The sequence below is a fragment of the Festucalex cinctus genome, chromosome 2 (genome assembly GCF_051991245.1).
Source record: "Festucalex cinctus isolate MCC-2025b chromosome 2, RoL_Fcin_1.0, whole genome shotgun sequence".
In the NCBI taxonomy this organism is placed as follows: domain Eukaryota; kingdom Metazoa; phylum Chordata; class Actinopteri; order Syngnathiformes; family Syngnathidae; genus Festucalex; species Festucalex cinctus.
In genome coordinates, this window is record NC_135412.1 from 16,794,837 (window position 1) to 16,822,799 (window position 27,963).

Sequence of the window (27,963 nt, forward strand, 5' to 3'; positions counted from 1 at the left end):
TACATATTTTTTAACCCGAAGGATCCAAGCACAAGCGGTGTTTTCCTGAAACTACAATCTGCAGTGTGCAGGTCATATGACCACGTCTTATCTTTCTATCAGATGTCTTTTGTGTGGAATCACAATAAAACATTTCAAACAATTGCCTTGACTTTGGAAAGCACCAGTTTTCTGAATCTCAATAAGTGATGTCTGTGCATTTTTAGGCATTTGAAATAATGTCCTGTTCACTACCTCAACTACATGACTTAACTTTTTGTATTTATTATATATATTTAAAAAAAAAAAAGTGACTCAAGTTATCTGACTTGACTCGAGTCATACTTAAGTCGACAGTTTTGGGACTTGGGAACCTGACTTGACCTTAAAGGTGGGTTCAATGATATTTTTGTCCCTGTGTCTTCCGGGTGGATCATCTTAACGATTGTTTCTCGATCCTGTCACTCAAGATGCGTAACTACGTCGTGCGTGCTCGTTCCTAGCTGCGCATGCGCACTTTGAGTGTTTGTAGCATGTAGCTAGCTTCGTGTCGTGACCTTCGGATTCGGCCATTCATCGTTGTAGCTCCACCGAGCTGACCGGTACTTTGAAAAAAGCTGAGAGCCGCAAGAGGACATCCGTATGACGCGGGCAGAGACCGATGAAGATGAGGTCGGACGTTAGCGACATTTGAGAGCCGTTTCCCCCGGACGAGCAGAAGAGCTGGTACGATGATGGTCTTCCGCATGCAGTTTTTTAAACGTGACAAAAAGATGTTTGGTTTCCACTTTTTGAGAACAATACACCTTTAACTATATAACAACTGTTTACATTTGAAAACTGAAATTGTTATTTATATTGTTTCACTTGTTTTGTTTTGGAAGTAAAAGTTATTGTGTAGTGCACACTAACTTTGGAAGCACCAGTATGCAATGATGTGGAGTGCAGAAATGTAAGACTTTACTACCACCACACTGCACTTGTCTCAGCTGTATTCCCAAGTTCAATAATAAACAAAAAAGTCTGAATGACTAAAACTTTCAATCATACCATATCTCAATTCATATATCCCTTTCAGTGTGCCCCAAATGATCCTCTGGGCTACCATACTGCAAATACGATGTCATAATTATTTATCTGTCGTGTTTCCTGTGAAGTATGCAGTGATGCGGCTGTCTGGCCTCCCAGACAGCAAAAAAAAAAAAAAAAAAAAAGTGTGAATGCATCAAAAGTAGAGTCTTTATTGACGAGTGGTCAAAAGAGCCACCTCAACTCAACTGTACAGTTTACACAAGATCATCTCGCAAAGCAACGCCAGATGTAAAAATCACAGACCTCAGTTCACTTTTCACTTTGACGTTCCGTTATCAACATCTGTACAAGTTAGCCCCACCCCCAAACAACCTTACTCGGATCTGAAATGGGATACATGCTAACGCAGTGCAAGTGGCCACATTCAAGATAGACTGCACACATCTATGACGAATGCACCTCAGGTGGTACATTTGCATGGCACAAATCTTAATTTGGAGACTGGACGACTTGGCTCGATGTCGCGGGACTTCCAGCTCGGAGACTTTGATCCAGACACTTCACGTGGGGAGGAAAACATGAGCGGGCCCGCTAACATTCAGTTTTCACTCTCCCACTGCGCTTCGTCATTCAGAGCTTATTTAGTGTTACTTGAAAAACATTCCCCATCATCACACATCTGCAAATATTTGCATATGTTGGAATACAATATACATCATCATTAACAATCTCAACTGGTTTCTTTTCTTTTTATGATTCACCACTATTTTGCATTTTTATTGTACTTTAAAGGGGAACTAAACTAAAGATGTCATTTGTATTCTAAATGTGCGTATCTTGTTAATATGCTGTTGACTTAAATCAAGTTTAAAATGTACTCCAGGCGGCCATCAAATATATTTTTTTAAGCTGTTTTCATTGACGCAAGAATATTGATGTGTAGCTATCTGCCATGTCCATCTTATGCAGCATTTTCGCTAAGAAAACACACTTGGTAAATATTCAACAACAAGCTACATAAAGCTGTCAGAAAATCACCATCTGCTCACACCAGCTGGCCGCAAACCGCTCGTTTAATCGTCGTCGGGGGAAAAAATCTACACACCTACCTTTAAAAGGCAAGTCAAGTCAAAAATTATTTTAGAATATGTTCTACATATACCCCAGTACTCTAAACATGGCATTCTGATGAATATTGTGTTTGTAGAGTATGAATTAAGTGGTAAAATGCACCCGTTTTTATCCATCTCCGTGGGCGGCCATTTTGCCACTAGCTGTCGACTGAAAATGACATCACAGTGGCTAATGCTGCATTCGAGGAATGGTTGGAAGTCGGATTTATCCCAGTTGTTTTATTTCCCAAGTTCCGACATGAAAGCGTTTGAGGCAAAAGTAAACAACCAAAATGGCGGATAGTGATAAAGTTTTTATTTTGGTCCTCAAAACTCGTTTTGACCTCCAGCAAACTAATTTCATGCAGGAAGATAGCGGCATACTGTCACGTATGTTGTTACGTGGAGTTATATCGAATATTTATGAAAGAAGAAAGTTACGTGGAGTTATATCGAATATTTATGAAAGAAGAAAGCTGTCTGATTTTATCCTCAAGTAAATTGTGTTTTACCATTCACGGTCTGTGTTCCAAAGGGGTCACCCCAACGGTAGTCCGTCGGTGAAGTCAACTTTGTAAGTGGGGTTTCCGAGTTCAGGGGAGCGTTCCCGTACACACTTCCTTGGTTTGAAGTCGTAAAAGTCCGACTTCCGACTATCCTTGAATACAGCACAGCTCACCTTGCACACATCACATGATGATACAGCAAACTGATGAGACGTGACGTCGTTACCTGAGGCACTGTTATGTAATTTTCAGTTGACTACTAAGTGTCAAAATGGCCGCCTTGAGATGCTTACTTCTCCTATAACGCTGTCACAATTCCATTTTCCCCCAAAGCTTTACAGCAACCCATTTTGAACAAAACAGGCTTACTCAAATGTATCTAACCTAACTACTTATTGTAAAAAAATAAAAAATAAAAAAAATAAATAAAAAAAAAGATCGATTGTGAGACACTTCCTTTAAGGGAAGTGGAGAAGTTTTTACATCACTTCTTGGGCGCTTCGTTGTCTCAGCTAATCATGATTTTGCCCAACAGCCTGTTTTGACAAGTGCTGGCACGTACAGTGCATTCGTGTTTTAAAAATATTTGCGTTTAGTTCCCCTTTAATGTTACAAATCAGATGCAGTTTATGGTTTTGGAATCCATTTTGATCATTTAGCCCGCTCCCATTTTGTGTGTGACATCTGTGACCATGTTGGTCTTATTGGTGTAAAGACCTGGTACACACATCAAGACAATTGCGCTGTTTTTGTTCTAATTTTGCCCCTTCTCGATCAAGGACGAACAAACTTCATACTGTCTTACAAGATGATCCTTTAAGATGAAAGTTCATTTGGGTTTCAAGCCGGCAACCTTAAATGTTAAACATGTTAAAGATTTATGACTAAAATCTTATGTATGTGGAAAATCGATACTCGAATCCCGACTTTGCTAATTGTGATGTGAAACGAAATGTAGCCAATCAAGAAGCGACCAGAGTAAAGTAACAACAAACATTTTGTTAAAAAAAGCAATGTCTCATTCGTGTTACCAGGACAATAACACTGACCGTTATCTTCATTTGAGAACTTACCTTTAGCTGGCTTCGTAGCCTACAAAGTCTGTTTTCACTCTATCTCCAGGATTATTTCCATGGTCTTTCCTGTTTCTTTTTTTTTCCCATGAGAAATTGTCCCAAGACCAACATCATTCTGTCCTTTTGTGTCTCCTTTTCCATAATGTGTCAGGTGTTTCCCGGTTTTTGCAGTGTTTCTTCTTTGTTTTTGTTAGATCACGTGAGATTTCTGTCTTGAAGCACCAGATTCTAGATTGGTAGACCCGAAACTGTTAAATGGCAGATTTGTTGCCATCATGTGTGGGGTCTGTTCATGAACAATCTCTTAAAATAAAAAAAAAAAAAGTCCTTGTGTGTACCAGGCCTAATAATGACACAGCAGGAGAACCAACATGGCAACATCAGAACAGGCTTTACCCTCGCACACCTACGCACAAATGTGATATAAAAACACACAAGCAGGAATTAGCGTTCCTGTACAGTCTATACAATATGAAACCAAGTCATATTTCAAAATAGTGTCATCTGCTTAACATGTATTGTTTACAAATAAAGGAAAACAGGCATTGTTTTTTCTTATGATACAAAGAAATTTAACGCACCCTAAATGAAGTCAAAAAAACAAACAAACTCAAGCACGTTTGGGTTTGTAACTGCTTTTAAAATGGTCCCTTCCATATCCAATGATCTCCTTGCATTAGCATGAAATGGAGTCCTGATCGCTCCATCCTTCAGAAACTCCTCAAATCCGTTCTGATGTCTTTCAAGTTCGTACCGTTACGTTCAAAACATTTTATCCCGCAGTTGTAATGCTCAGTTTTGTGCCTCATGTGACACAGACACTGATGTGTCGCTCTGAAATAAGGCAACATGATATTAAAGAGGAAGTCAAAAAAACAAAAAAAAACATCTTGACAGTAATATGTGCTATGTAGCCCCACTAGTCTAAATACCGAATTTTGGTTAATATTGCATCAAGTTAAGCATCAAAATCCAGCCATTTCTTTTTTCTTTTTTCCAATATCAGAAGGCGGCCATTTTGTCACTTGCTGTCGAGTGAAAATGACATCACAGTTGACTCAGAGAACAACCAATCACAGCTCAGCTTCACAAAACAGCTGAGATGTGATTGGTCATTGCCTGGGCCCTAAGCAACTGTGATGTCATCTTCAGTCGACACCAAGTGGCAAAATGGCCACCCCCCTGAGATGGATAAAAACATCTGGATTTTACTCATATGCCACAAATATAATATTAATCAGAATGTCATGTTTAGACTTGTCAGGTCACATATAATATGTTATTGTCAAGAAATGTTTAACGCTGACTTCCCCTTTAAAAATGGCATCCATCTCACTTATCCGGGCTGAGCTTGCCTATTAATCCAACGTGAGGAATCCAACCCATTCAAGTGTGGGTGAGCGGGTTTCTTGCGCTCCCGTCCAAAAACCGCTGGCACAAATATCGACATTCTTCTTTGAAATGGCACTGCGCCTGCGCTGGTTGGCTCCAAAGCACATTCCCCCACCTCACATGATGCAGTAGGCCTCATCCTGGGGCAGGTGTTGTTTAGTCCTCCAGTAGGCAGGCAGGTGGGCCCGCAGCACTTTTCGAAGATCTTCGTTGAGCAGGAGGCAGATGACGGGGTTGACCCCGGCCTGGGCGAAGCTCATCCACACGGTGACGGAGAGGTACTTGTGAGGGATGCTGCACGACTTGACGAACACCCTCCAGAAGCACGCCACGATGTAGGGCGCCCACAGGACCAGGAAGAGCAGGGTGATGGTGTAGAACATGCGGCCCAGCCTCCTCTCGGACCGCACCTCGTCCATCCCCAGCAGCCGCCTGTGTTGATTATGTAGATTTTGCCGGATTCCCAGCAGAGTGGGCGGCATGGGGCCCCGGCCGAACCCGGCGATCCAGTTCGCCGCCGCCTGGCCGGTGGCGCCGGGACCGTGGAAGGTCCAGTTCTGGCTGATGGCCGGCACCAGCTGGACCGGTTTCATCTTGCGGTGCCTGTATTCGAAGAGCAGCAGTTTGGCGTAGAAGCCGTGCGTGGCCAGGACCACCACGGCCAGCATGAGCATGAAGCCCAGGGTGTCGTTGGTCTTCAGGTAGCGGTGTTCAAAGATGCACTGATCCTCGTCCCGTATGAACTTGTACGTCCCCACGTCGAAGACGGGCGGGAAGGCCATGGCCACCGCCAAAGTCCACACCATGCAAATGATGGCGGCGCAGGTCCAGATGGTCATGCGCTTGGCGTAGAAGCGGTGGTGGGCGATGGCAAGGTAGCGGGTGACGGCCACGCAGAAGAGCATGAAGGCAGCGTGGAAACAAAAGAGCACGGCCATGAACGCCACCACTTTGCAGCTCAGGTCGCTGTAAGTCCACACCGAGCTGTTGTGCACCGACACCAGCACGAAGGGAAAGCAGGCGGCCGAGCGCACCGCGTCGGCCAGGCACAGATCCAGCAGAAAGAAGTACGGCGCCTTGTGAAGCGTCCGGTCTCGGAGGACCAGCAGGGAGACCAAGAGGTTGCCCGCCAGGCTGATGCAGATGATCAAGCCCAAGAAGACCAGCTTGAAGTACGCCGAGACATCCGTGGCCGAGGTTCCTCCTGCTGCTTCTCCGCTATCGCTGCTGCTGCTGCTGCTGCTGCCTCCTCTGGCCGGGCCGCTCTGCGAGGCCAGCCCGGCCAGCAAGCTGCCGGGCCCGTCCATGGCGAAGCTCTGGTTGGCCATTCTGTCGGCCTGCCTGCGCACGGGCGTGCCTGCCTGCCTTATAAGCTCCACTGATCCTCTTACGGCCGTCGTCTGCTTTACAAGGAGAAGCCTTTTCTACACGTCATCGCTCCTCTTTTGTCCACAAGCTCGCCACCTGTGAACACACAGATGCACATTTTCATGAACGGCTGCCCGCGCCCTTTCCCCATCCCCATCCCCATCCCCATCCCCCCGCCTTCCTCCTCCCTCGGCAAGAGACGGACACGGACAGCCATGGAAATCTTCCCCGTTCCTCTTAAGGCTGGGATCAGATCAGCAGCTCGACAGCATGCCAGCTCCTCGGCTCTCTCAGTAATTACCTATCCCGTTGCTAAGATACAACAGCTCGCATACTTTGTGCAAGTGTGGGTGTTTGACTGAATGCACGGGGGTGGGGGGTGGTAGAAGAGACTGGGCATGTCCAACAAGCCAAACTGTATGCTTTGTGTGTCAGTGGAGGACAACCCCCCACCACACCACCACCATTACTGCCACCACCGCACCCCTTCCTGCGCCACACGTAAGTGTAATTATGACGACGGGGAGACATTTTCATCAAATGGGCTCGTCAAGGTGGGCCTTTCTCGTCAATGTAGGCCACGCACACAAGCAGTCAGCTCGTGTTGATCACACGAACAGCCCTTTGCCACCTTGACTCATATATTACGCGAGCTTGCAGGAGGCCTGCTGGGCCCTGTGGATGGGCAGCAAAACACACAAACAGGTGTCACGGTCTCTCTCTGTCTCTATGTGTGCGGATAAGCAATTCCAACCTACCTTTCATTTCCTCCTTTGGCAAAACCAACCAAAAAAAAAAAAAAACTGGAGGAGGGGAAAAAGGAGGCCGTCGCTTTGTCTCACCGTCGCTTGCACGGAGAGAAAAAGAAGAGCAGCACACAATGAAGCCTCATGCTCGTGTTGTGCACAACACCTGTTATGCATAAATCCATCCAAAGGGACAATCGGGGAACATATGATCAACACGAGACACCCCACTCGCCCCCACAGAAGACTCAGCATCGGCTCAGACAAGCCGAAGACGATGAAGACGCCGAGCCCTCATTTAACGTGATGACAAAGGAAATCAAACAAACAAACAAAAAAAATCACCCCAAATCAGACGTATATCCACGCGTTTGCGTTTGAGCATCAGTCGTGTAAACAGAGTCTGTGCTGCATCACGTCGAAGGTGGCTCTCCAGAGGACGAACGGGGAGGGGAGAAAAAAAGATCTTGTTGCGTTCATTTATCCAAATGATGTCAGATTTTCAATGTTTGGGATGAAAAAGCCACCCACAGACGGCGGAAAACGGCCGCGCGGCCCCTCCGATGCTCTTGACGTGGATTTGGGCGACTGGCACCGGAACAATCAGTCCACACACACGAGCGCCTCCATAAATCTCTTTCTCCATCTTTCACTGGGGGGATGAAGAGGAAAAACGATGGATGGCTTTCCTCGCAACAGTTCAAATGCAGCCTCTATTTTGCTGTCCAGCGAAGGTGGACGCCTGCGAGGGAAGAGTCCGATTGGAATAAAAAAGGAAAAGCCTCCATGACAGCGTCACAAGCAAAAAAAGATTCACGGCGCCGGCGATGTCGAAATGACGAAGCTTGACGACGACGACTATAGCGAGAAAAAAAAGAAAATAAAAAAAGGGGGGGGGGCGGGGTGTCAGGAGAAAAAGCGGCTGGATTGAGCGAATTATTCCCGAATAATCCCAATTATGGCTGCTCGCTCGGACGCAGCTCGTACATTTGCGGAATCACTCGGTTCTGTTCGGAGAGCGGAGAAACCAGGAGGGGAGGGGGAGCCAATGGGGTGGGTTCTCTGGATGCGGCGAACCCCCGACTACTCGCGGTGGTATATTCGCGGATTTTTGGGACAAATATCTGGCACTAGACACATTCTATTGCTTTATGTATTTATGTTTTCACTGTAAAGTCATTTTTTTGTGATTTATGATGTTGAAGTTTGAACTTGATTGCAAAGATTGTTAGAATGCAAGCTGTTTTTGTGCCCATTGCAAGTCTAGCGCAAAGCATGGTTTGTTTGACGGAGTTTTCTTTCATTTGGTATTTTAGATGGGCACAGTAAGAAATTTCCTTTGCATCATTGTAGGAGAGAACACTTGCTTCCCGGTCAATCGAAGCAGCTTCTCTCATTCGTGTCATTCCCTTTAAATTCAGTGCAATACAGGTGCACAGCCTACATGGCACATGGTACATGGCAGAAACATAGCAGCCTTTCTGGTGTCTATATCAAAGATTGTACACCAACTATGTTTATAAGGAATTGCAAGAAAACCTGCAATTCCATATGATACAAAGTTGTGAACGTGGGCACATTGAGGCCATCATCCACCCCTGACTGTGCGTCCGTGTGTGACAAAATGCCCTCATTGCGAATGTCACATGAACAAACCCAGAAAACAGGCGACATTTGCAATACGAGCCCAAGGGCAGGTTGACCTCAGTTTCAGTGGACGATTATGGCCAAAATGATATTTGTGATCATTTTGGTCAAAATTGGAATTATACTTATTAATCACAGTTATTCATCATGTTTGTGAAAACCTGTATTTTTAGCGAACTACTGTTAACAGACTCTCAATGCATAACAAAACCTGAAATACAAATAAATGGGATAAATTATAAAAAAAAAAAAAAATGTATCGCAGAATTAAAAACTTACATATGGCTAGTTGAATACATAGGCTATTATTTTACTTAACGCTACTTGCCCTGAATCCGAAACAAGTCCAGATAACTGATGAGACACTTGCCCATGATGCACCTCATCCTCAATCTTTTCTTGTATTTTCATCTCTTGACATGCCTCACTCTCATAGTGATGGACAAATGAGGCTTCATGAAGCACTCGAGATAGTTTTGATTCCTCTAGATGGTACTCTTGGTTTAAATTTAAGATTTAGTGTTAATTAATTTCCATTGCACTAGCTTAAACCAAGAGTACCCTCTAGATGAGTTAAATTATATATATATATATATATATATATATATATATATATATATATATATATATATATATATATATATATATATATATATATTCTATATATATATTCATGAAGATTAATTTTCCCAGAATTATATTAGTCCAGGGAATGAGTGGTTAGCACGCCCGCCTCCCAGTTCTGAGGACTCGGGTTCGAGTCCAGGGTCCGGGTGGAGTTTACATGTTCTCCCCATGCCTGCGTGGGTCTTCTCCGGGTACTCCGGTCTCCTCCTACATTCCAAAGACATGCACGGCAGGTTAATTGGGAGCTCTGAATTGTCCCTAGGTGTGCTTGTGTGTGTGGATGCGTGTTCGTCTCTGTGTGCCCTGCTATTGGCTGGCAACCAGTCCAGGGTGTACCCTGCCTACTGCCCAAAGCCAACTGAGATAGGCTCCAGCACCCCCCGCGACCCTTGTGAGGAATAAGCGGTCAAGTAAATGGATGGATGGATATATTAGTCCACTGAGTGACTTAAGGCACTCACTGGTGATTGAGGCAACTTAATGAAGCCATAACCATACATTCATCCACTGGTGGTTGGGTGAAAAAATGTTTGGTTAGATATGCAGCAGAGCCTGAATGTGGATATCCCCAACTATCAAGTTCATTTAATTGTGGCAGCCAAAATTGTGATCATGATTCAAATTCGATTAATTCTGCAGCTCTAGTTATTACCCACCTCTGCCCCTGAGGGTGGTCACAATAGTTTTTGTTTTTTGAAGCCATTATTTCAACTAGTTGGACAGGAGTTTGAGTATTTATCTTGTTGGAAAATAATATATTTGCACATGTAAGTGGGCCATGAAAATGGTTATGAAAGATGAATATTGGTGCATTTCTGAAGTCATCACCTCGACAGTGTCGTGTCATCTGGGGAGCTTTGACTGATGAAACGATGAGTGTGCGACTCCCACCGGCATGACACCACAGCTTCAGACACATATGAGCCTCGCATGCGTGTTGTTGTCTGTTTGCACATCAAGTGAAGCTGAACGCTCTCGAGAGGCCACTCTCTAAAAGCAACGATGTAACTTTAATGCTCCCAGAATTCCTGAAAGGCTCCTCTCTGTTCAGTGCTGCGCAGTCATGAAAATGTTCGAAACAAACTTGTTCCTCGGAGCATGGAAGGAACGGGATTGTGTAGAACTTGAAACCACTGCACAAGCTTCCATCGCTTCCAAAATGTCAACGTGTACTTTAGTGATTGTTTTTTGATAAGAAGCCATAATATGGCGACAATAGTTTTTTGTTTTGTTTTTTTAAATCAGGGATTTTGACAAAATTCACTTTTTTTCCCGCCAGGAAATAGTCGTAAAAGACTAAAGTCATTTTCGGGGTTGAGAGAACAATATCTTATGTGGATAAAGTTACTTAAAGTAGATTTTTTTTTTTTCTTGGATTGGTTTATTCGTTGAAACATTAATTTGCACAATTAATTTGCTGTGTGAGGTTAGTGTACAGTCGATGCCATGACATTCTATTGATAATTTAGTGTGATATATATATTATATATATATGTATACCGCAAGATATATTGCAGCAATGGGGTTCCATGATAATGTTAAGGGTTAAAAATAGGGAAATTCAGACAAATTGTTCTGGAAGTGAATTGCAGTCGGTTGGCAGCTCTGCTTTTTTCAAGATTTCAAAAGTTGTTTTTTTTCTCAACAGAAATTCCATAATTCTGTATTAGATTATGATAAATAGGTAAAGTGTTAATCTCACTAAAATTAATTCAGATTTTTTTATTTTTTTGGGGTGGGGGGTAAAAGACCTAATTTAACGAGACTGAAGTTTTTTTGGTTATTGAAACATGTTGTGAGAAGAGTTATAACTATTTCATAAAAAAGTGTTGTTGTTGTTGTTTTTTTAGTAATTTATTTGCAATAAATTGTAATACTGTATGGTGTGAATAAAGTCTTTTTTTTTAAGACTTGTGTGGCTAATTTACATATTACCGTTCCCATACACAGTCCATGATTTTTTTTCTTTTCTTTTTTATTTTTTTTTTATTTTTATTTTTAAATGAAGGCAACTCTATATTATGAGAAAAGTTATGGCCAAAGAAAAAGTCATTTTTTTAGTAGTAATTTTTTTGTGATAAACAGTTGTAATATAATGTGAATTAACTCTGTTTTTTTGTTTGTTTGTTTTTGTTTGTTTGTTTTGTATGTCTAATTAACATATTACCGTCCCCAAACAGATACCACGACTTGAGCAAGATTGGTGAAGATCCGCCATTTTCAAACGATGGCCACAGTACAAAGAAGCACATTGATGTTCTTCACTTCACCTCACTTCACATGACCAAACCCAGAAAACAGGTGAGCCGTGATGTTCCCAATTTTGACGTCAATTTCAGCCGGTAGCAGAGACAGTCCTGTATTATTAAAATACAGTAATAGCAATAAAAAACAATAAATAAATAAATAAATAAAATAGGCGGCACGGTAGTCGAGTGGTTAGCACGTCCGCTTCCCAGTTCTGAGGTCTCCGGTTCGAGTCCAAGCTCGGACCTTCCTGGGTGGAGTTTGCATGTTCTCCCCGTGCCCGCGTGGGTCTTCTCCGGGTACTCCGGTCTCCTCCCACATTCCAAAGACATGCATGGCAGGTTAATTGGGTGCTCCGAATTGTCCCTAGGTGTGCGTGTGCGTGTGAGTGTGGATGGTTGTTCGTCTCTGTGTGCCCTGCGATTGGTTGGCAACCAGTTCAGGGTGTCCCCCGCCTACTGCCCAGAGCCAGCTGAGATAGGCGCCAGCAGCCCCCGTGACCCTTGTGAGGAATAAGCGGTCAAGAAAATGGATGGATGGATGGATAAATAAAATACCTGCTCTTCTTGCTTTGCACACCTTGACCTCATAGGGGCAGTGTGATGCCTGCATGGATTGAGATATGCAAGATAAAAAGATAAGAAGAAAAAAAGTTTAACTCTAATAAATACTTTTTCACTGATTATGAAAGATGTATGACTGTCAGTATTGTTATATTATATGACATTAGATTCGTTACTACATCATTTGTGTGTGAATATTCACTATTTAGGTACATTTCTCCAGTTTTAATGCTAAATCTTACTAGCCTATCAATAAGGTTTCCCATTGACTATTAGCAAAAAGCTGGAAATACTGTATCTCTAAAACATTGTATTGAAATATACAAGGTTTAGGGCTACCGCTACTTAAGTCATTTCACCAATTTTGTCTGTGCCAACTTAATTGTTTTTCATGTACAATTAATATCTTTAAAAACACATTTTGCCACTTGCTGTCGATTGAAGATTGCATTACGCATGCTGAAGAAATAGGCAACGACGACCAATCATGGCTCAGTTTGCTTACGTAACATGACCGAAATCAGAAAACTGTGATTGAAAAAATCAAAACACTGAAAAAAAGTGCTTGTGCTGTCGGCCTATAAAAATGACAAAGATTTCATAATCAACACCGAGCTTGAGTCAATGTACTGCTCACTGAGCTTTTCCAGTGCTTAAAGTTTAGTAAATTAGCTTTCAACGTCTTGTCTGTCATTGAATGCCCACTAGAGGGCATCACAGAATGACGTTGCATCAGGTCAACGAGGACACTGTAAGTGTGCTGCATTCGGAGGCTACTAAATGATTCCTTCCTGATGTTGAATCAAATACTAAACTAAAAACACAGAGCAAAAATCCATCAATGGAGTGCATCCAAATGCACACCACTGTTGCTTTAACATGCTGTGTGTTAGTCAGTCCATTTAAAGCACCATAGCTTCACTTTGACTTGCAACGTTAGCATGGCCTTCTCGACGTGTGAATTCCAGCGACGAGCGCCTGAATAATCTATGAGTGAGCAGTTGGTGCCAGCCGACCGGTCCCTTTTGTCACTTCTAATTGACATTATCGATTTCATATGATGAGCATCTATTTTTGTCCCGGCTATTGCTGGGAGTGTTCAGCCAGACGGAGGGCTGCTGTGTCACGATGAGCTACGACCCCTCGTAAGAGAGTGAAACCCAAGCTCCTCCTTGGTCTTGCTTCACTCGCTAGACTGGAAGGAGCGAGGCTGCTCTTCCTGATCCGACGATAAAGCGGTTACATAGGCAAAACAAATACACAGGTTGTCCCAGAAGTCACGACACACTTCCTGTTTTTGTTTCAAGTATTATTCAGACATAAGTGATGCCATCAGCATTTGACAGTTCATGTTTTGTGTTTTTTGTGAGCTGTAATCATGTAACCGTGTCTTTCTCGCTGGTGGACATTGGAGTGGTGTTGCAAAATTGCTGCCTGCCAAAACGTTTTTCTTGGTTCAGTCCCTCTGCATTGACTTTCCCTGGCTTTGCCTGAAGAGTTCAGTGTTTACATCAGAGGTGATAATAGTAGCACTTCCACTGTGTAGATTGCTTTTTGAGAAACTTGCCATGGATAGGGTAAATTATACAATGTTTTGGAGTAGTATGATGGCCATAAAGCTCCTCAAACTGGCGCTGGACTGCAGTCAGGGAAAGAAAAATGTCTTGCCAGGCGGCAACTTTGCCAGGCTGCTCCGATGTCGGTTGGCAAAGGAATGAGATGCGCATGGCCTTGCGTCTGTCTCAATGACACTTGACACAAAATAGAAAAAAAAGCAAGCGTGTCGTAAATTTTGGGACACGCGCAACAAACTTTTTTTCCCACCACCCAACTGTGAATGAAAAAGTATATATGAATGAAACAGTTCTAATTTTGATTACAGCCTCCCAAAAAATAACACAAATTCCCGAACTCAAGAGATGAAAAAAATAAAATTTTAACATATTTGTTTTGAAATGAGAACAACTTGTAATTGAACCAGCCTCATGGAGCGGATTTTGCTCGACTGAGGAGGCACCGCTATTCATACTTTGCATCTTTGCCCACCAGCAATATAAAACGTAACAAAATAGCGTCACTAGATTTAGTTCTGGCGTGCTCAAGCTTTCATCCAATGCTGCTATAGTAAAGAAATTCAAAAGAGAAACATTTCTCCGTCTATTGCTGTAAATGTGGAACTGCCACCCCCATCCACCCCACAAAATGATGAACCGGAAAAAAAAATTGATATTATATAATATAATTGCAGTTAAATAAACTGAAATATTTTTCCCTCTCATATTCTTTTCAGCAGATAGTGAAATAATTCAAATGTCCAATGTCACATTTAGTTTTCAGTTACTCTGAGCCCTGCTGACTTGTATCATATCTAAGTCTTAAATTGTCATGCATGGAATTGTCTGGCTGGCCAAATGTGACCTTGATGAAATTCATCACAAACAAGTTTGGGTGATGTGCCAGGCTTGCGAAAGGGCCACCTTCTCCAAATGAACATTTGCAGATGCCTTCAAGTCAAAGCCTGATCGTGGGCACATCATGACAGATTTATAATGTCAATGCTGTTCCCGACAGTCAACTTTATCCACTTGATCTTGTTGGGCGAGTCCAACATTGGCTGGGTTATCGAGTTCTCAGACTTATTAGGTCGCCACGCAACACCAGCATGTGAAACTCGAGCGAGGCAGGAGATCAACTGCTGCTGCTGCTTTAGATAATTGAGATATAATTGCAGCTCCAGATGTAATAACAAGTTTGTTCCAAAAATGACCTCGGATCGGAATCGGGATGGATGATGCGAGTGGATGGAAGCGATAATTCTAGGGCAGTAACTGATGATTGGCTACAAATTCTTTGCTGCGATGTACGCAGCTGCAGTTCAAAGTGTTTGTCAAGTGAGCAGATAAGCTAACCTTGCGCTGAATTCTCACGGGATTTGTGAGTTTATAAACCCCCGAGAATCCATCTTGTACCAAGCCCACTAATTCTTACCAATCTGTACATGTTTTGGATGGACCAATCACTGTTCCCCTACTTCTATGTCTTCTTTTACTTCTCCTCTCTTCATCTTCTACCGCTGCTACTGCTTCTTCTTCTTCTTCTTCTTCTTCTTCTTCTTCTTCTTCTTCTTCTTCTTCTTCTTCTTCTTCTTCTTCTTCTTCTTCTTCAGCAGTCATCATCTCCTCCTCCTCCTCCTCCTCCTCCTCCTCCTTCTTCTTCTTCTTCTTCTTCTTCTTCTTCTTCTTCTTCTTCTTCTTCTTCTTCTTCTTCTTCTTCAGCAGTCATCATCTTCTCCTCCTCCTGCTCACCCTCTTCCTCCTCCTCCTCCTTCTTCTTCTTCTTCTTCTTCTTCTTCTTCTTCTTCTTCTTCTTCTTCTTCTTCTTCTTCTTCTTCTTCTCATTTCATCCTTTTCCATCAAAGCCTATCCTCTGTATCGCCCTCTCTAACAGCAAGTGCCTTCAAGTTCTCTCTCACAACATCCATTAATAACCTTCTCTTAGGTCATCTTCTTGTTCTTATTTCTCGACAGCTTCATCCTCATCACCCTTCTACTCCTATACTCACTCATCACCACACCATCTAAGTTCACTCTCGCTAACGTTGTTCCCTTAACGTCTAACCTTGGCTGTTCCTCTGATGATCTCTCCATCCTGGTGACTCCTAAAAAAAACAACATCACATAACACACCTGACTCTTCACTCCACCTGTTGCAACTTGGATCCATTTCTAATGACTGTTGACCAGAAGTACTCCAAGTCCTTTACTCACGCTCGTCTCGTCTCCCTGTAGCCTCAATCTTCATTCCTCTCCTTTCCAGCACATACCTTTCAAAATATGTCTCCACTTTCTTTCTTTTTGCACTGCAAATCACGATGTCATCATTCCAATCTAAGATTATCTGTCAGCTTTGTCCATCTATTGCAAAGACAAGGGGACTTAGAGTTGATCCCTGATGCAGCCTAAACTAATCTTTCATACTTGCAACACACCTCTCTTCCCTCGTACATGTCCTGTACTCGAACATATAGTACTTATAGTACTTATATAGTACTTCAATCCACAGTAGCTGAATTTCCGCCAGCGTTGAAAGCAGTCGTTAACGGGCCGAGACCGGATCTGGTCAGGAATTGTTTGGATGAATGCCCATAATTGTTTGGCAAAATTGTAAGCCAGATGCCCTTCCTCACACAACACTTTGCAATTACCCGGGATTGGGACAGTATAAATGTATTTTTTTCCTTTGAACTAGAGTACATTTCGGAATTTGGAGTACTAGAATAAGGAGGTTTTCTTTTTCCTTCATCAGAATCTTTTTTTTTTTAACTTCGACTGAAGTACGGGCTGTGAGTCACTTTGACTATTCGAGTGTCAGCATTAAATATACGCCACAACATTTTGACCGCTTGTACATTATAATGAAATCCAATACAAGGTAATAACATTCGATGCTGAGTGACACTATCAGAGAGGTATTCATGTAACAATATATTTATGTTTGTGGTTGTTACTGCCCATCTCACCAGTTACTTTTGATAACAACCACCTTGCAAAATAGAAATAAACAACAACTTCAACAATATTCCTTCAATGGACACTTCAATCCATGTCTTAATACCACCACTATTCACTGATTTTTTTCTTTTTTTTTTTTTTTTTGCTCACCAGTCAAAGCAAAAATCATCTCAACAACAGCTCATATCTCAAAAAACTTGTAAGTTGAGTCCCATATCTCAAGGCAGCACTGTACATATTTCCAAATGTTATCCCATCCAAATTATTGATCGTCATGCACTCCCTTGTTTGGATGTAAAGATGATGATTCTGTCGACTGCCCATTGGTCTCTTCCCGATCTGATATACAGTACAGCAAAAACTTTAATGATGTTTATGTCACACACACATGGACACACTCCTGCGTGACAATCTGCTATCGCGGGTCACTTGATACCCTGCCGGGAATTTCATCTGCCTCTAAAAACAGAGCAGCGCATAACTGGCAGGGAGACGGAGAGAGATCCATTTTTTTTTCACTCCTGTTTTCTGATGTGCCGAAAGGAGAATTTACAGGCTGACTGTAAAGTGGGACTCGGCGTATCCAAGCAACCAGAGAATAGACAGTCAACTGTCTTACTCAGGAGAATATGAAACATGCAGACCACACTTGCTGGCAATATATAATACTTGTACAATTGCAAACAATAATGTGATTTTTTTTTTTTTGTACTTCTTCACGGTTGTTGTTTTGAAAGGTGTCATATGTCAACGGCTGTGTGTTTTTTGTTTTTTTTTAAGGACATGTAGATGTAGATGAGGCGTTGGATCTTGGTTTGTTCCGTCGGTTATGAGGGAGAAAAATTCTAATGTATTGAGAGAAAAAAAAAAAGTGTTTCTGAAACATTCTCTAAAGTTTAGAGAATAGAGATTAGAGTAATCGTCTTAATGGTCTTCTTGTCACAAGGAAATATTTTGAACATGAACAAAATTTCCTTGCGACAAGAAAAAACATAAAGGCTGTTTAGAGAACGTTTAGGAATTGCTGCAACCTTGAACGAACCTTCACGTGAAATCAACATTCACTAATGTCGCAAATGTTCATCCCTCACTGGCATATGGCCTTTACCTAATGTTCTATGTGGGAACTTGGTATTAATATTTTTGCAAAATTGTAGCAAAAAGAAGAAGAATGCATGTCATTTGTAACTAGCTGTCCGTGACCCACCACAAACGGCGATGGGGCCCACTTGCGCGTTCCGAAACACCAGTTGAGAATCACTGCTCTAAAGCAACTCCCTTACTTTTTCTGAGTGTTATAATTCAAAATATTTCACATAAAGTCAACAAAGAATCTTGACTACAAAATGGAACATTTTATTGCAAAGCAATGCATAAGACACAAAATGTTAGCTGCTCCAAGTCCATTCATGATACATGAATGATGTGAATAAAGATGGCGGGCCCACTTGGACCTCACCGGGACTGATGCCTTACCATGTGAATGAACATCAAACATTTGCATTTGTCATAACAAAAGCTACAATCAAGAAAACGCACACGTCACCACGTTTGTCCGAGTTTGGACAAGCCGTCCATCTTGCCATTTTCAAAGATTCCGTTCATAGCACTTTGAGTGGAAAACCATCAGCACTTTGGTCCGTGAGCTGCTTTGTTTATTCTTCCCCATCACACAATTGGATGCCAAAAGGGACGTGTTTTGTCTGTGGCTTCGCGTGCGCTGTGTCACAGCTTCCATTTAAAAGGGGAAGGAATCCATCAGAATGGCGTCCACGATGGGCGGCGGCGGGACCAGATCTTCTAGTTTAAGGTAGAAGATTCGCTGGAGGCCCTGAGTGCACAATGTCCTGAGTTCGGGCAGCTTCCCGAGCAATCTGGACAAATAGTTGGGACGAGACGACGGGCAGCCCGACACGTGATCTTTCAGACTGCTGATCAGCTGATTCTGCAAGTCCTCCACGCGTTTTGGCTCCTGGAGACCATGTCGTTCTGAGAAGAAAAACAAACAAATCACGTTAATACATGAGTCCCTGTAAAGTAAACATAAACAGGTCTTGTATTTTTGACACACAACAGAGAAGACTGTTGTTAATAACCCTGCCGAATTTGAATTAAATGAAATTAAGTCCCACTTGTACAACTGGACGCTACTTCATCTAGCATCTTTCTTACATCTACACATATTTAAAATGTTTCAGCCACAAAAATCTATCAATTTAGAGCCTCTGATATCTGAAATACATCCCACCAGGTTGTCATGGGGCTTGTCCAAGCTGTGACAACGAGGCACTCTAAAACAGCAGCCCAAAGCCCTGACGTACGCACACTCATGACCAACAATGATGCGCTCTACAGCGGATATGTCAGCGGACTGTCCGAACGGAGGATTTATTTTCGGGTTGTAGGATTAGCGTGTTAGCTAATGGCAATTGCGCCGGATAACCACTGATGCAGATTAAATTGGACAATATTTTAACTGCAATTCATAATATTACACTGACTTTGTTTTTTGTTTTAAGCAGTATCTTTAGCTAAAATCAATTATTGTTATCAGAATTCAACAACAAGAATAGAAATGGAATTGAATGTGCTATCTTGTGGCACCTTTACTAAATTTGAAATGCGGTATTTTTCGCAATCCCCTGCTTCTTCCAAATTTATTTATTTTTTTTACCCAATGCCATAATTACTGGCTTTTTTCTTTCTTTCAGGATTTGCGTTTCATTTATTTTGCCACAGCAATGGCAGTAAGATGAGCGTCAATTATTTCTAGATTTTCTTTTGTTGACGGTCGAACGAGGTCCCTGTTTGAAAAACTAAGAAGCCATCAATTCAACCATTTTCAGAACTGTGAATAAGTAAGCCATTACTTACACATCATGAAAAACATGAAGTGTTTCCGACGTCACATGATTTTATTCACTGTATTGTTAAAACATGTTAAAAGTTCTGTTCAATTTGCCCAGCCTAGTAGGACAAAAACCTTGAGGGAGGTCGTCATAATTCCTGCATGAAACAGTTCAACAATTCATTAATTCTAATCAGAGTTTTCGGGGGGAAAAAATAGAATACAAACCGTCCAAAACGGTTTGCCAAGTAAACCTCCTCGTGGTTCTCTTTAGCCTGGTGTCATATACGTCCGATTGTATGCATGTGGAGTGTGTGCTGTACGCAAGCTTGTCTTCACTTTTGTCATACATCTGTTGTGTCAATCCTCGTGTTGCATAACTGTCTTGTACTGTGCCCGCCACTGAAACCAGAGACCTCATAAAAACCATTGCCCTGGCACAATGAAGGTCTGCAAATCCCACTTCAGCTGCCCCCCCAATTCCCTTTTGGAGGAGTTAGAGGCGCCTACCGGTGATAATGACCAGCGCCGTCAGGCAAGAGAAGGAGGAGATGTCAAGTTTCATGCGATGGAGACTTCGGGAAAACTCCAAGATGGAGTCGATCCAGTCCCCGAAGCCTTTGACGCACTGACTCTTATGAAGCACTTGGCCGTTGCAGAACACCAGCTTGTTGGTTTCGGGGTTTGACCTTGGATTTAAAAAATAAAAATAAAAAATCATTGTATGAAAAAGTGATTCTCAAACTTTTTACGCCAATAGAAAATATATTTGGGCTCTCCAGGTTACCACCATAATGACCGACATTAAAGTAAAATAGCATCGTAGTAAATGTTCATCAAATTTAAATTTATTTCATATATTGCGTGTATATATATATATATATATATATATATATATATATATATATATATATATATATATATATATATATATATATAAAACATATTGCGTAATGGTACATTAAGGGGAAAAATAATTAAACTTAAACAATTCAATTAAAATGAATTGCACTTAAAAGTTAAATGAAAATATAAATAAATGTTTGAATTAGGGGTGTCAAACTTAGTGCGTTATTTTTTAGTTAATTTAAAGTTCCTTTAACACCACATTTTTTTTTAAATGTGTGATTAAAGACCGCCCCTTACGTGGTAAACCTGTACTGGGGGAATTCCAGTCGCAACGTAACAGACACGTCCACATCAAAATTTAGCAGTAATAAATTTAATAATATATATTTGTGGTGACTGGGGTTAAGTTATCCATCCATCCATCCATTTTCTTGACTGCTTATTCCTCACAAGGGTCGCGGGGGCTGCTGGCGCCTATCTCAGCTGGCTCTGGGCAGTAGGTGTGGTACACCCTGGACTGGTTGCCAACCAATCGCAGGGCACACAGAGACGAACAACCATCCACACACTCACACGCATACCTAGGGACAATTCGTAGCGCCCAATTAACCTGCCATGCATGTCTTTGGAATGTGGGAGGAGACCGGAGTACCCGGAGAAGACCCACGCGGGCACGGGGAGAACATGCAAACTCCACCCAGGAAGGTCCGAGCCTGGACTCGAACCGGAGACCTCAGAACTGGGAAGCGGACGTGCTAACCACTCGACTTGGGGTTAAGTTATATTTTAAAATTTTAAAGATGTGCAGAATTTCACAAGTTACTTCAATTTAAATATTAGATTGCTCTTAATATAAAAACTGACCACACAAATCAATATCAGACTCATTTTTTTTTTTTTAAAGTACAGGACATCTTTTTTAATTTTAACTAAATTTTCTGAATTATTATGAAATTACTGTATCAGTGACTAAAATATGCAGCCATATTTTTTTTATTAGTTTAACATTTTCTCCACTTTTAAGTTAACAACAGTATGAAAACTTAGAAAAAAATGTTTTATTGCACATTTAGAACAGATATAAAATTTGCGATTGTGAGTTAACTATTGTAGTCATGTGATTACGTTTAAAATTTTTAATCACCTAGTTTAAAAACATCTGCAAAATAAATAAATAAATAACGATATTTTCGAGATGAAGGCATAGCTGTAGCTAGCTAACTGCACATCACAATTAGACTGGATGCAAATGAAGGTGTTCAAGTTCTGAATAGAGGAGGGTGCCGTTTTAGCCACGCCCCAAAAATTGAATCGAGAACTACGCAGTTCTCAGCCTTTGCACGTTTTCAGCAATTATCTGATGACGTATTTCGAAACAAATCTCTGAATTCACTTTGCAATGCGTTTCTTGAAAGGGCCAAAAGGCGGACGGCTCACCGGTATGCGAGACGCAGGATGAAGAGTTCGACAAAGGCCGACTCCAGGAGCAGCTCCTGATCTGGTGAGCAGAAATCCGAGAAACCCGGGATGCTCGTGGCCCACTTCCTGATCACCTCCATGGAAGCCGTCAGCAGGTCGTAGAACTCTTTGACGTCACCGGCGTCCTCTTTCTGGTTTGCGCCCACGTCTGTTTCTTTGTACTACAATCACACATGAGCGACGTGTTTCCAAATGGTTTATGTTTCTGATGCCCCGTGTTAGTGTAAAAACAAAAACAACTTACTTTGGAATAATTGAGCTGCGCTTCGTTGGGGTTGGAGTCGATGTGAGCCCTCACAAGTGACGCGATCATGCTGACTGGGGACACTGCGGGCGACGCAGGCACTTCCTGGACTACTTTGGGCTTGGAGGGCAGGCGACCTCTGCGACCTTTCAGGCTGTCTGTCCTCACGACTGTGAGTAGGCAGGGAAACGTCTCATGTCAAAACATTCCGTCACAATGGAGTCTCCACTTCATGGCTGATTGTGAACAAACGCTTCCATGTCATTGGACAAAGGCAGAGATAAAAAAAAAATAAAATAAAAAAATAAAAAAACAGACAAAATGGCCAGAATGAAGACTTTGACGTTCGTCTCTATACTGCCATAGTTACAAAATAGTTTGATTAAACTATTAGAAAAACAAACTTATCATGTTGACCATTTTTGGTTTTGAGTTGAGCCGACTCGCTGAGCTCACCTTCCTTGACCATTCCGACAGCCAAACACTTTTGGAACCGGCAGAACTGGCAGCGATTCCTCCTCCTCTTGTCCACGGGACAGTCCTTGTTGACCAGGCAAACATACTTGGAATTCTTCTGCACCGTCCGCTAGACAATCAAAAGAAACATTTGTCTCATTAAAACTGCCAGTAGCGACTCCATGGGGTTGAGTCTAAAAGTTTCTGCCTCCAGGGGGCGCAATAATGAAAACTACAAATTGTCAGAATACGCATCTTTCGAACTTAGCAGAGGCACATATTTCACATTACAAAAATGTCGTGGCAGAACTAAAATGTCACAACAAAGATTGATTAGAATCATTTTGGATTTTTAAAATGAGACTTCACTTATTTAGCCCATTATAGCAATAAAAAGTTAATATTTTGTCTATAATTAATTTGATACTTTCATTATTTTTCATGTACAATTAGTACCTTTAAAAACACATTTTGCAACTTGCTGTCAACTGAAAATGACATCACAAGGGCTCAGGTAACCAATCACGCTTAATTTTAATTTAGTTTTGATTAGTTTTAGTATTAGTTTTGGTTGGAGTGATTTTTGAGTGCAAAATAAAAAAGGTCACTTAGTATTGTGTAATAATGTAAACTACATTTTCAAATGACAGTTTGACCTTTTTTGTTTTGTATGGTACAAAACAGCAACTCCAATGTACAGCAATGTACAGCAACTCCAAAATAAATGCATGTATGAACCCCACAAGCTCATACATGATATTAATTTCCAAAGATGAAAACAGAGGACATTTTCACTATAATTAAAGCTGTTTTTATAATCATAAAATGTAGATTGTATTTTGTTTTCAGTTTTTTTAAGCATTTTATTTTTTTACTGTATTGCATTAAAATTTTTTATTTATTTATTTATTTATTTTATTTCCAAGTGGCTCGGCACCCGTAGATTTGCATATTCACAGATCAACCCCCCCACCCCCCCCCCCCCCCATTTTTTTTTCCAATTCTTAATAATATTTTAAAAAAGTGTGTGTTTCCCCTTATCCCCCACCCCCTTTTTGGGTGGGTGGGGTGCATATTGAATATTTATCATATTTTTTTAAAGATATTTTTTTTGGTCTTCTCAGAAAAAACTTTTTGTTTCTTCGGTTGTTTTGCATCTTCTGCCATGACAGCAATAATCGCGCGTAGAGGTTCGAATCAACTTCCGTCTTTGTAACGAATGTGGAAAGGAGGAAGTGACGTATGCTGTAAAGAAGTGATCACATTTGTAGTTTTTTGTGTGGAAGGGTTCCTGCCACCCTCCTGAAAGTTGCTTTAGTGCCAGTAAAAGCGATACAGGCCATGACAAAGGTACAATTCTGCATCCGCGCTTACCTTGAAAAAGCCTTTGCATCCCTCACAGGTGCGAACGCCGTAGTGCTGGCAGGAGGCGCTGTCGCCGCAGACGGCGCAGCAGCCCTCGTTACCTCGCGGGCTTTTTAGTTTGAGTGGCAAACTCCCTTCCGAGTGGTCAGCAGCGCCGTCCAGGCCGCACGCCGGTTCCATGGCCAGCGCGGGGAAGGCGAGTGACGACGCGTCGGCAAGAACGTCGGGGACGGCTTGCCCCAAAGGAGCCATATCGTCCACATTCCCTGAAGCAAACGTGAAGAGCGACGGCACATGCGGCGCTGACATGTCCTCGGCCGCCCAGTATCCCGGACCGGGCGAGTAAGAGTTCCAGGCTGGCGCGTGCTGACTCTGGAAGCTGGCGGCGGAAGCGGCGGCTTCATCCGGGTAAGCGAACATGAACGCGCCGGGGTAGCAACCGTAAACTTGGAGCTCGTCCAGCCTGAACGGGCTCTCCTGGCCGCCGCTCATCTGGCACGAGTACGCGTCGAAGGCGCCCGCCTGAGTGCCGGCGCCGGGCAGGGACGCGAGGGCGCAAGGGTGGTCCCGCGGGGCGCCGCCGGGATCCAGCGACAGCCTGGAGAACAAGTCCGGGCTGTGAGGTTCCGACCCGCCCAGGTTGTCGTAAGGCTGGGATCCGTGCTGCAGGGGGTGGATGCAAGTCATGTCTACAAAACTGACAAAAAAGAAAAACATTAGAATAGCGTTTGAATCAAACAAATCATCAGTACTATGTCAACTTGTACAAACTAGGGCTACAACGTAGTTGTTGTTGTTCATGCATTGTCGGTAAGCACCTGTTATTAAGGGAAGGTGAATTTTTCATTTTAGTTTAGTTTTAATTTCGTTTTGTGTTTTGTTTTTTAAATGATAGTTAGTTTTAAGTAGAGTTCTGGGTGGTTCTGTTAATTTTTATTAGTTTTAGTTATATAATAAATGCTTCGTTTTAGTTTAGTTTTAGTTAGTTTTAGTATTAGTTTTATTTTTTTATTTTTTATTTATTTATTTTTTGATGTGTCTTACTTGTGCGCAATATTTAAAAAAAGAAACAATGGAAGCGAGGTCATCTGAAGATACTTTTCTATTGGCTGCTGCTTTCAAACGTCTTTATTCCGGTTAATATCGAAATGAATCTACTTAAAATCACATTTAAAATCATCTCCAAAGGCTCATGCATTCAATTAATGACCAAAACTAAATCCAAGGGCATTATAATTATAGTTAGTTATAGTTAGTTTTGTAAAAATAAAATATAGTTTCAGTTTTCGTTTTTAAAAAAGCATTTTCATTTTTATTTTGTTTTGTTCACAAAATTGTTGTCTGAATTTTAGTTTTAATGTTTTCGTTAGTTTTAGTTAACTAAAATAACATTGGTGTGGAGTCACAAAGAAATTGAAAATCAACAAGTGAGTAAAACAAACAGGCAGCACAAAAATGTCCAACATTATGATTGACATATAATTACTGCAACTATATAGATATTGTAATGAAAGACGCTGGCTTGCTGAGATGTTGTGAATTCTTCACTATTGCTTGTTTTGTTTGTTTGTTTTTTAATAATGAGATCATGTGATGCACTGAAGATGATTAGCTTCATTTAGTTTGCAGTCTGAGTGCCTGGCCAGGCTTTGGAATCCATACAATGCAAGAATGTATTGAATTTAATGCATAAAACAACAACAACAAAAAACACAATTCAAATAGAAAAAGTGTGATTTGCACCAACTGTCAAAACCCCTGCTCCCCCTTACACACTGCAGTCAAACTGGCCACTGACTCCACCTCCACAAAACACAAATTTGACAAATACTATCTATAAAATTTAAATAGGTTTTAAATATCCATCCATCCATCCATCCATTTTCTTGACTGCTTATTCCTCACAAGGGTCGCGGGGGCTGCTGGCGCCTATCTCAGCTGGCTCTGGGCAGTAGGCGGGGGACACCCTGGACTGGTTGCCAACCAATAGCAGGGCACACAGAGACGAACAACCATCCACACTCACAAGCACACCTCGGGACAATTCGGAGCGCCCAATTAACCTGCCATGCATGTCTTTGGAATGTGGGAGGAGACCGGAGTACCCGGAGAAGACCCACGCGGGCACGGGGAGAACATGCAAACTCCACCCAGGAAGGTCCGAGCCTGGACTCGAACCGGAGACCTCAGAACTGGGAAGCTGACGTGCTAACCACTCGACTACCGTGCCGCCGGTTTTAAATATAATGAGTAAAAACTTCCAAAAATCTAAATAAACTACCTGAATCCAAACCCTTTCACTATGTTACTCTATTAATTGCTTTTGGGGCCCCCTGGTGGCCACAGGGCCCTAAGCAGGTGCTTAGCATGCTGATGCTTCTGGCCAGTTCTGACATGATAAAGAGAATAATCACAATTGTATTAACAATAGATAATCATAATAAAAAATGATAACTTGTGTTGCAATCACCTTTACTGGAAGTTTCATTCACAAAAAAAAAAAGTATACATCTGTTTTGCTTTGTTTTGTTTTTTTCTCAGAAAACATCAGTCCTCATTGGACAAATATGGTCAGACGATCGACTTACTTTATCATACTTTAATTACCATATAAATGGATAGTTTTTTTCTTCCTTTTTTTTTTAATAATCTTAAAAGGTTTACCTATTTGGCCACACAGATGTGAATGATCTACTTTTACTTTTTTTTTAACTTTTTTTTTTAAATCCAGAATTGTTTGTTCGTTCTTGCCTGTAGGAGGAGCTCTTCTTATCATTACATGCCGTGTCAACAGTAACATACAATTTCCTTGTTACTGTACATGAGAAGATTCTTCAGGTGTCTGTATTTGCAATTTTGCGTATTTATTTATTTATTTATTTATTAACTTTAGACTTTTATTCCCTACATTTGCGAGCACGTTTTTGTTCGACTCCTTACTTTGTCACTGCTTGTTGCTAGTTTCAACATCAGTGGATGCCGACGCAATATTTAAAAAAAAAAAAAAAAAAAAAAAAAGGTAAACAAATGTAAATTCAATAAGGGGGGAAACAGGGATGACAGCAGCATGGAGATGTGAACCACATGGGAGCATTAATGATGACCAGAGAAGACATTCCCCATCCATCCTTAGATTATTATTTTTAAAATACTGTTGGCTACAAAAATAATCGGTGGCTCAAAAACAACTGGTGTGTAGAAGTTTTTCAATAGGCTATTAAAAAAAAAACATTCAAATATAAGGTGTTTAGGCTCTATCTATATTTTTCTATTTATCTTATTGATACATTCATCTCGTGAGAGGAATCTGATTGCAACATCAATATTCATGACGCCATTATGAGCAACCAATAAAATGAAGAGAGTGGGGAGAAAAAAAAAATCACATTAGCAAATTTAACATATTTTGTGCGTTAGTTAAAAGATATTTTTGTGATATTCCGATATTATCAGTCTAATTTGTGGGGGTGAAACACTTGGTTGGAATCATTTGCCATTTTAGCAAAATAGAATACGATAAAATAGCAATACTAGTTTTTTCTCTGCAGCTAAAAAGAGAGGAATTATTGAATTTAGACTTTTTGTTGCCAACTTATCAAATTGCCATTGTAAATATTGAATCATTACTTTTACCAGTCTACAAGTGGGCTGCGATGTCTAAGTAACTTCTGTGAGTAGCCAACATTTTCCACATAAGTGATCAATAAACAGTCGAAATGATCTCTTACCAGAACAGCAGCAGCAGCAGCAACACCAACAGTTTATCATCGTCCGCGTCTCCCGCTCAAGAACAAACCCTCAGCGAGCCCTCACACGTTTTTATCACAGCGGGGACTCGCGAGTAACCATGACGTCACAGGCACGTTTCCATACAAGGCGGGGCGGTGGGCGGCACCGCCTTCAGCCTCAGACCAAT

At 41.6% G+C, this 27,963-nt stretch overlaps 2 protein-coding genes and 1 long non-coding RNA gene across 3 annotated transcripts; 1 reads left to right on the forward strand and 2 right to left on the reverse strand.

Annotated features, from left to right (window-relative positions):
• The first annotated feature begins 444 nt into the window (after positions 1–444).
• On the forward strand, positions 445–22,225 carry LOC144013961 (uncharacterized). The gene is made up of 3 exons (XR_013282375.1): positions 445–705; positions 11,666–11,786; positions 21,919–22,225. It is a non-coding gene; the product is annotated as an uncharacterized LOC144013961 (long non-coding RNA).
• gpr173 (G protein-coupled receptor 173) lies at positions 1,201–8,173 on the reverse strand. The gene is made up of 2 exons (XM_077513367.1): positions 7,224–8,173; positions 1,201–6,561 (listed from the first exon to the last, which is right to left on the reverse strand). Exon 2 carries the CDS (start codon positions 6,423–6,425, stop codon positions 5,214–5,216), a length of 1,212 nt encoding a protein of 403 aa, XP_077369493.1. The 5' UTR covers positions 6,426–6,561; positions 7,224–8,173; the 3' UTR covers positions 1,201–5,213.
• On the reverse strand, positions 18,204–27,822 carry LOC144013958 (putative nuclear hormone receptor HR38). The gene is made up of 7 exons (XM_077513389.1): positions 27,776–27,822; positions 24,057–24,744; positions 22,683–22,812; positions 22,227–22,396; positions 21,941–22,143; positions 20,165–20,343; positions 18,204–18,795 (listed from the first exon to the last, which is right to left on the reverse strand). The coding sequence occupies exons 2-7, from the start codon at positions 24,732–24,734 to the stop codon at positions 18,545–18,547; spliced, it is 1,611 nt and encodes a 536-aa protein (XP_077369515.1). The 5' UTR covers positions 24,735–24,744; positions 27,776–27,822; the 3' UTR covers positions 18,204–18,544.
• Between the last annotated feature and the right edge of the window lie 141 nt (positions 27,823–27,963).

Excerpts from the sequence above, each read along its gene's own strand:
- gpr173 (XM_077513367.1), bottom strand. The coding sequence starts at position 6,425 with ATGGCCAACCAGAGCTTCGCCATGGACGGGCCCGGCAGCTTGCTGGCC.
- LOC144013958 (XM_077513389.1), bottom strand. The coding sequence starts at position 24,734 with ATGACTTGCATCCACCCCCTGCAGCACGGATCCCAGCCTTACGACAAC. Across the intron at positions 22,144-22,226 it reads CGCAGCTCAATTATTCCAAA|TACAAAGAAACAGACGTGGG; the intron begins GTAAGTTGTTTT and ends GTGTGATTGTAG. Across the intron at positions 20,344-21,940 it reads ATCCTGCGTCTCGCATACCG|GTCAAACCCCGAAACCAACA; the intron begins GTGAGCCGTCCG and ends TTTAAATCCAAG.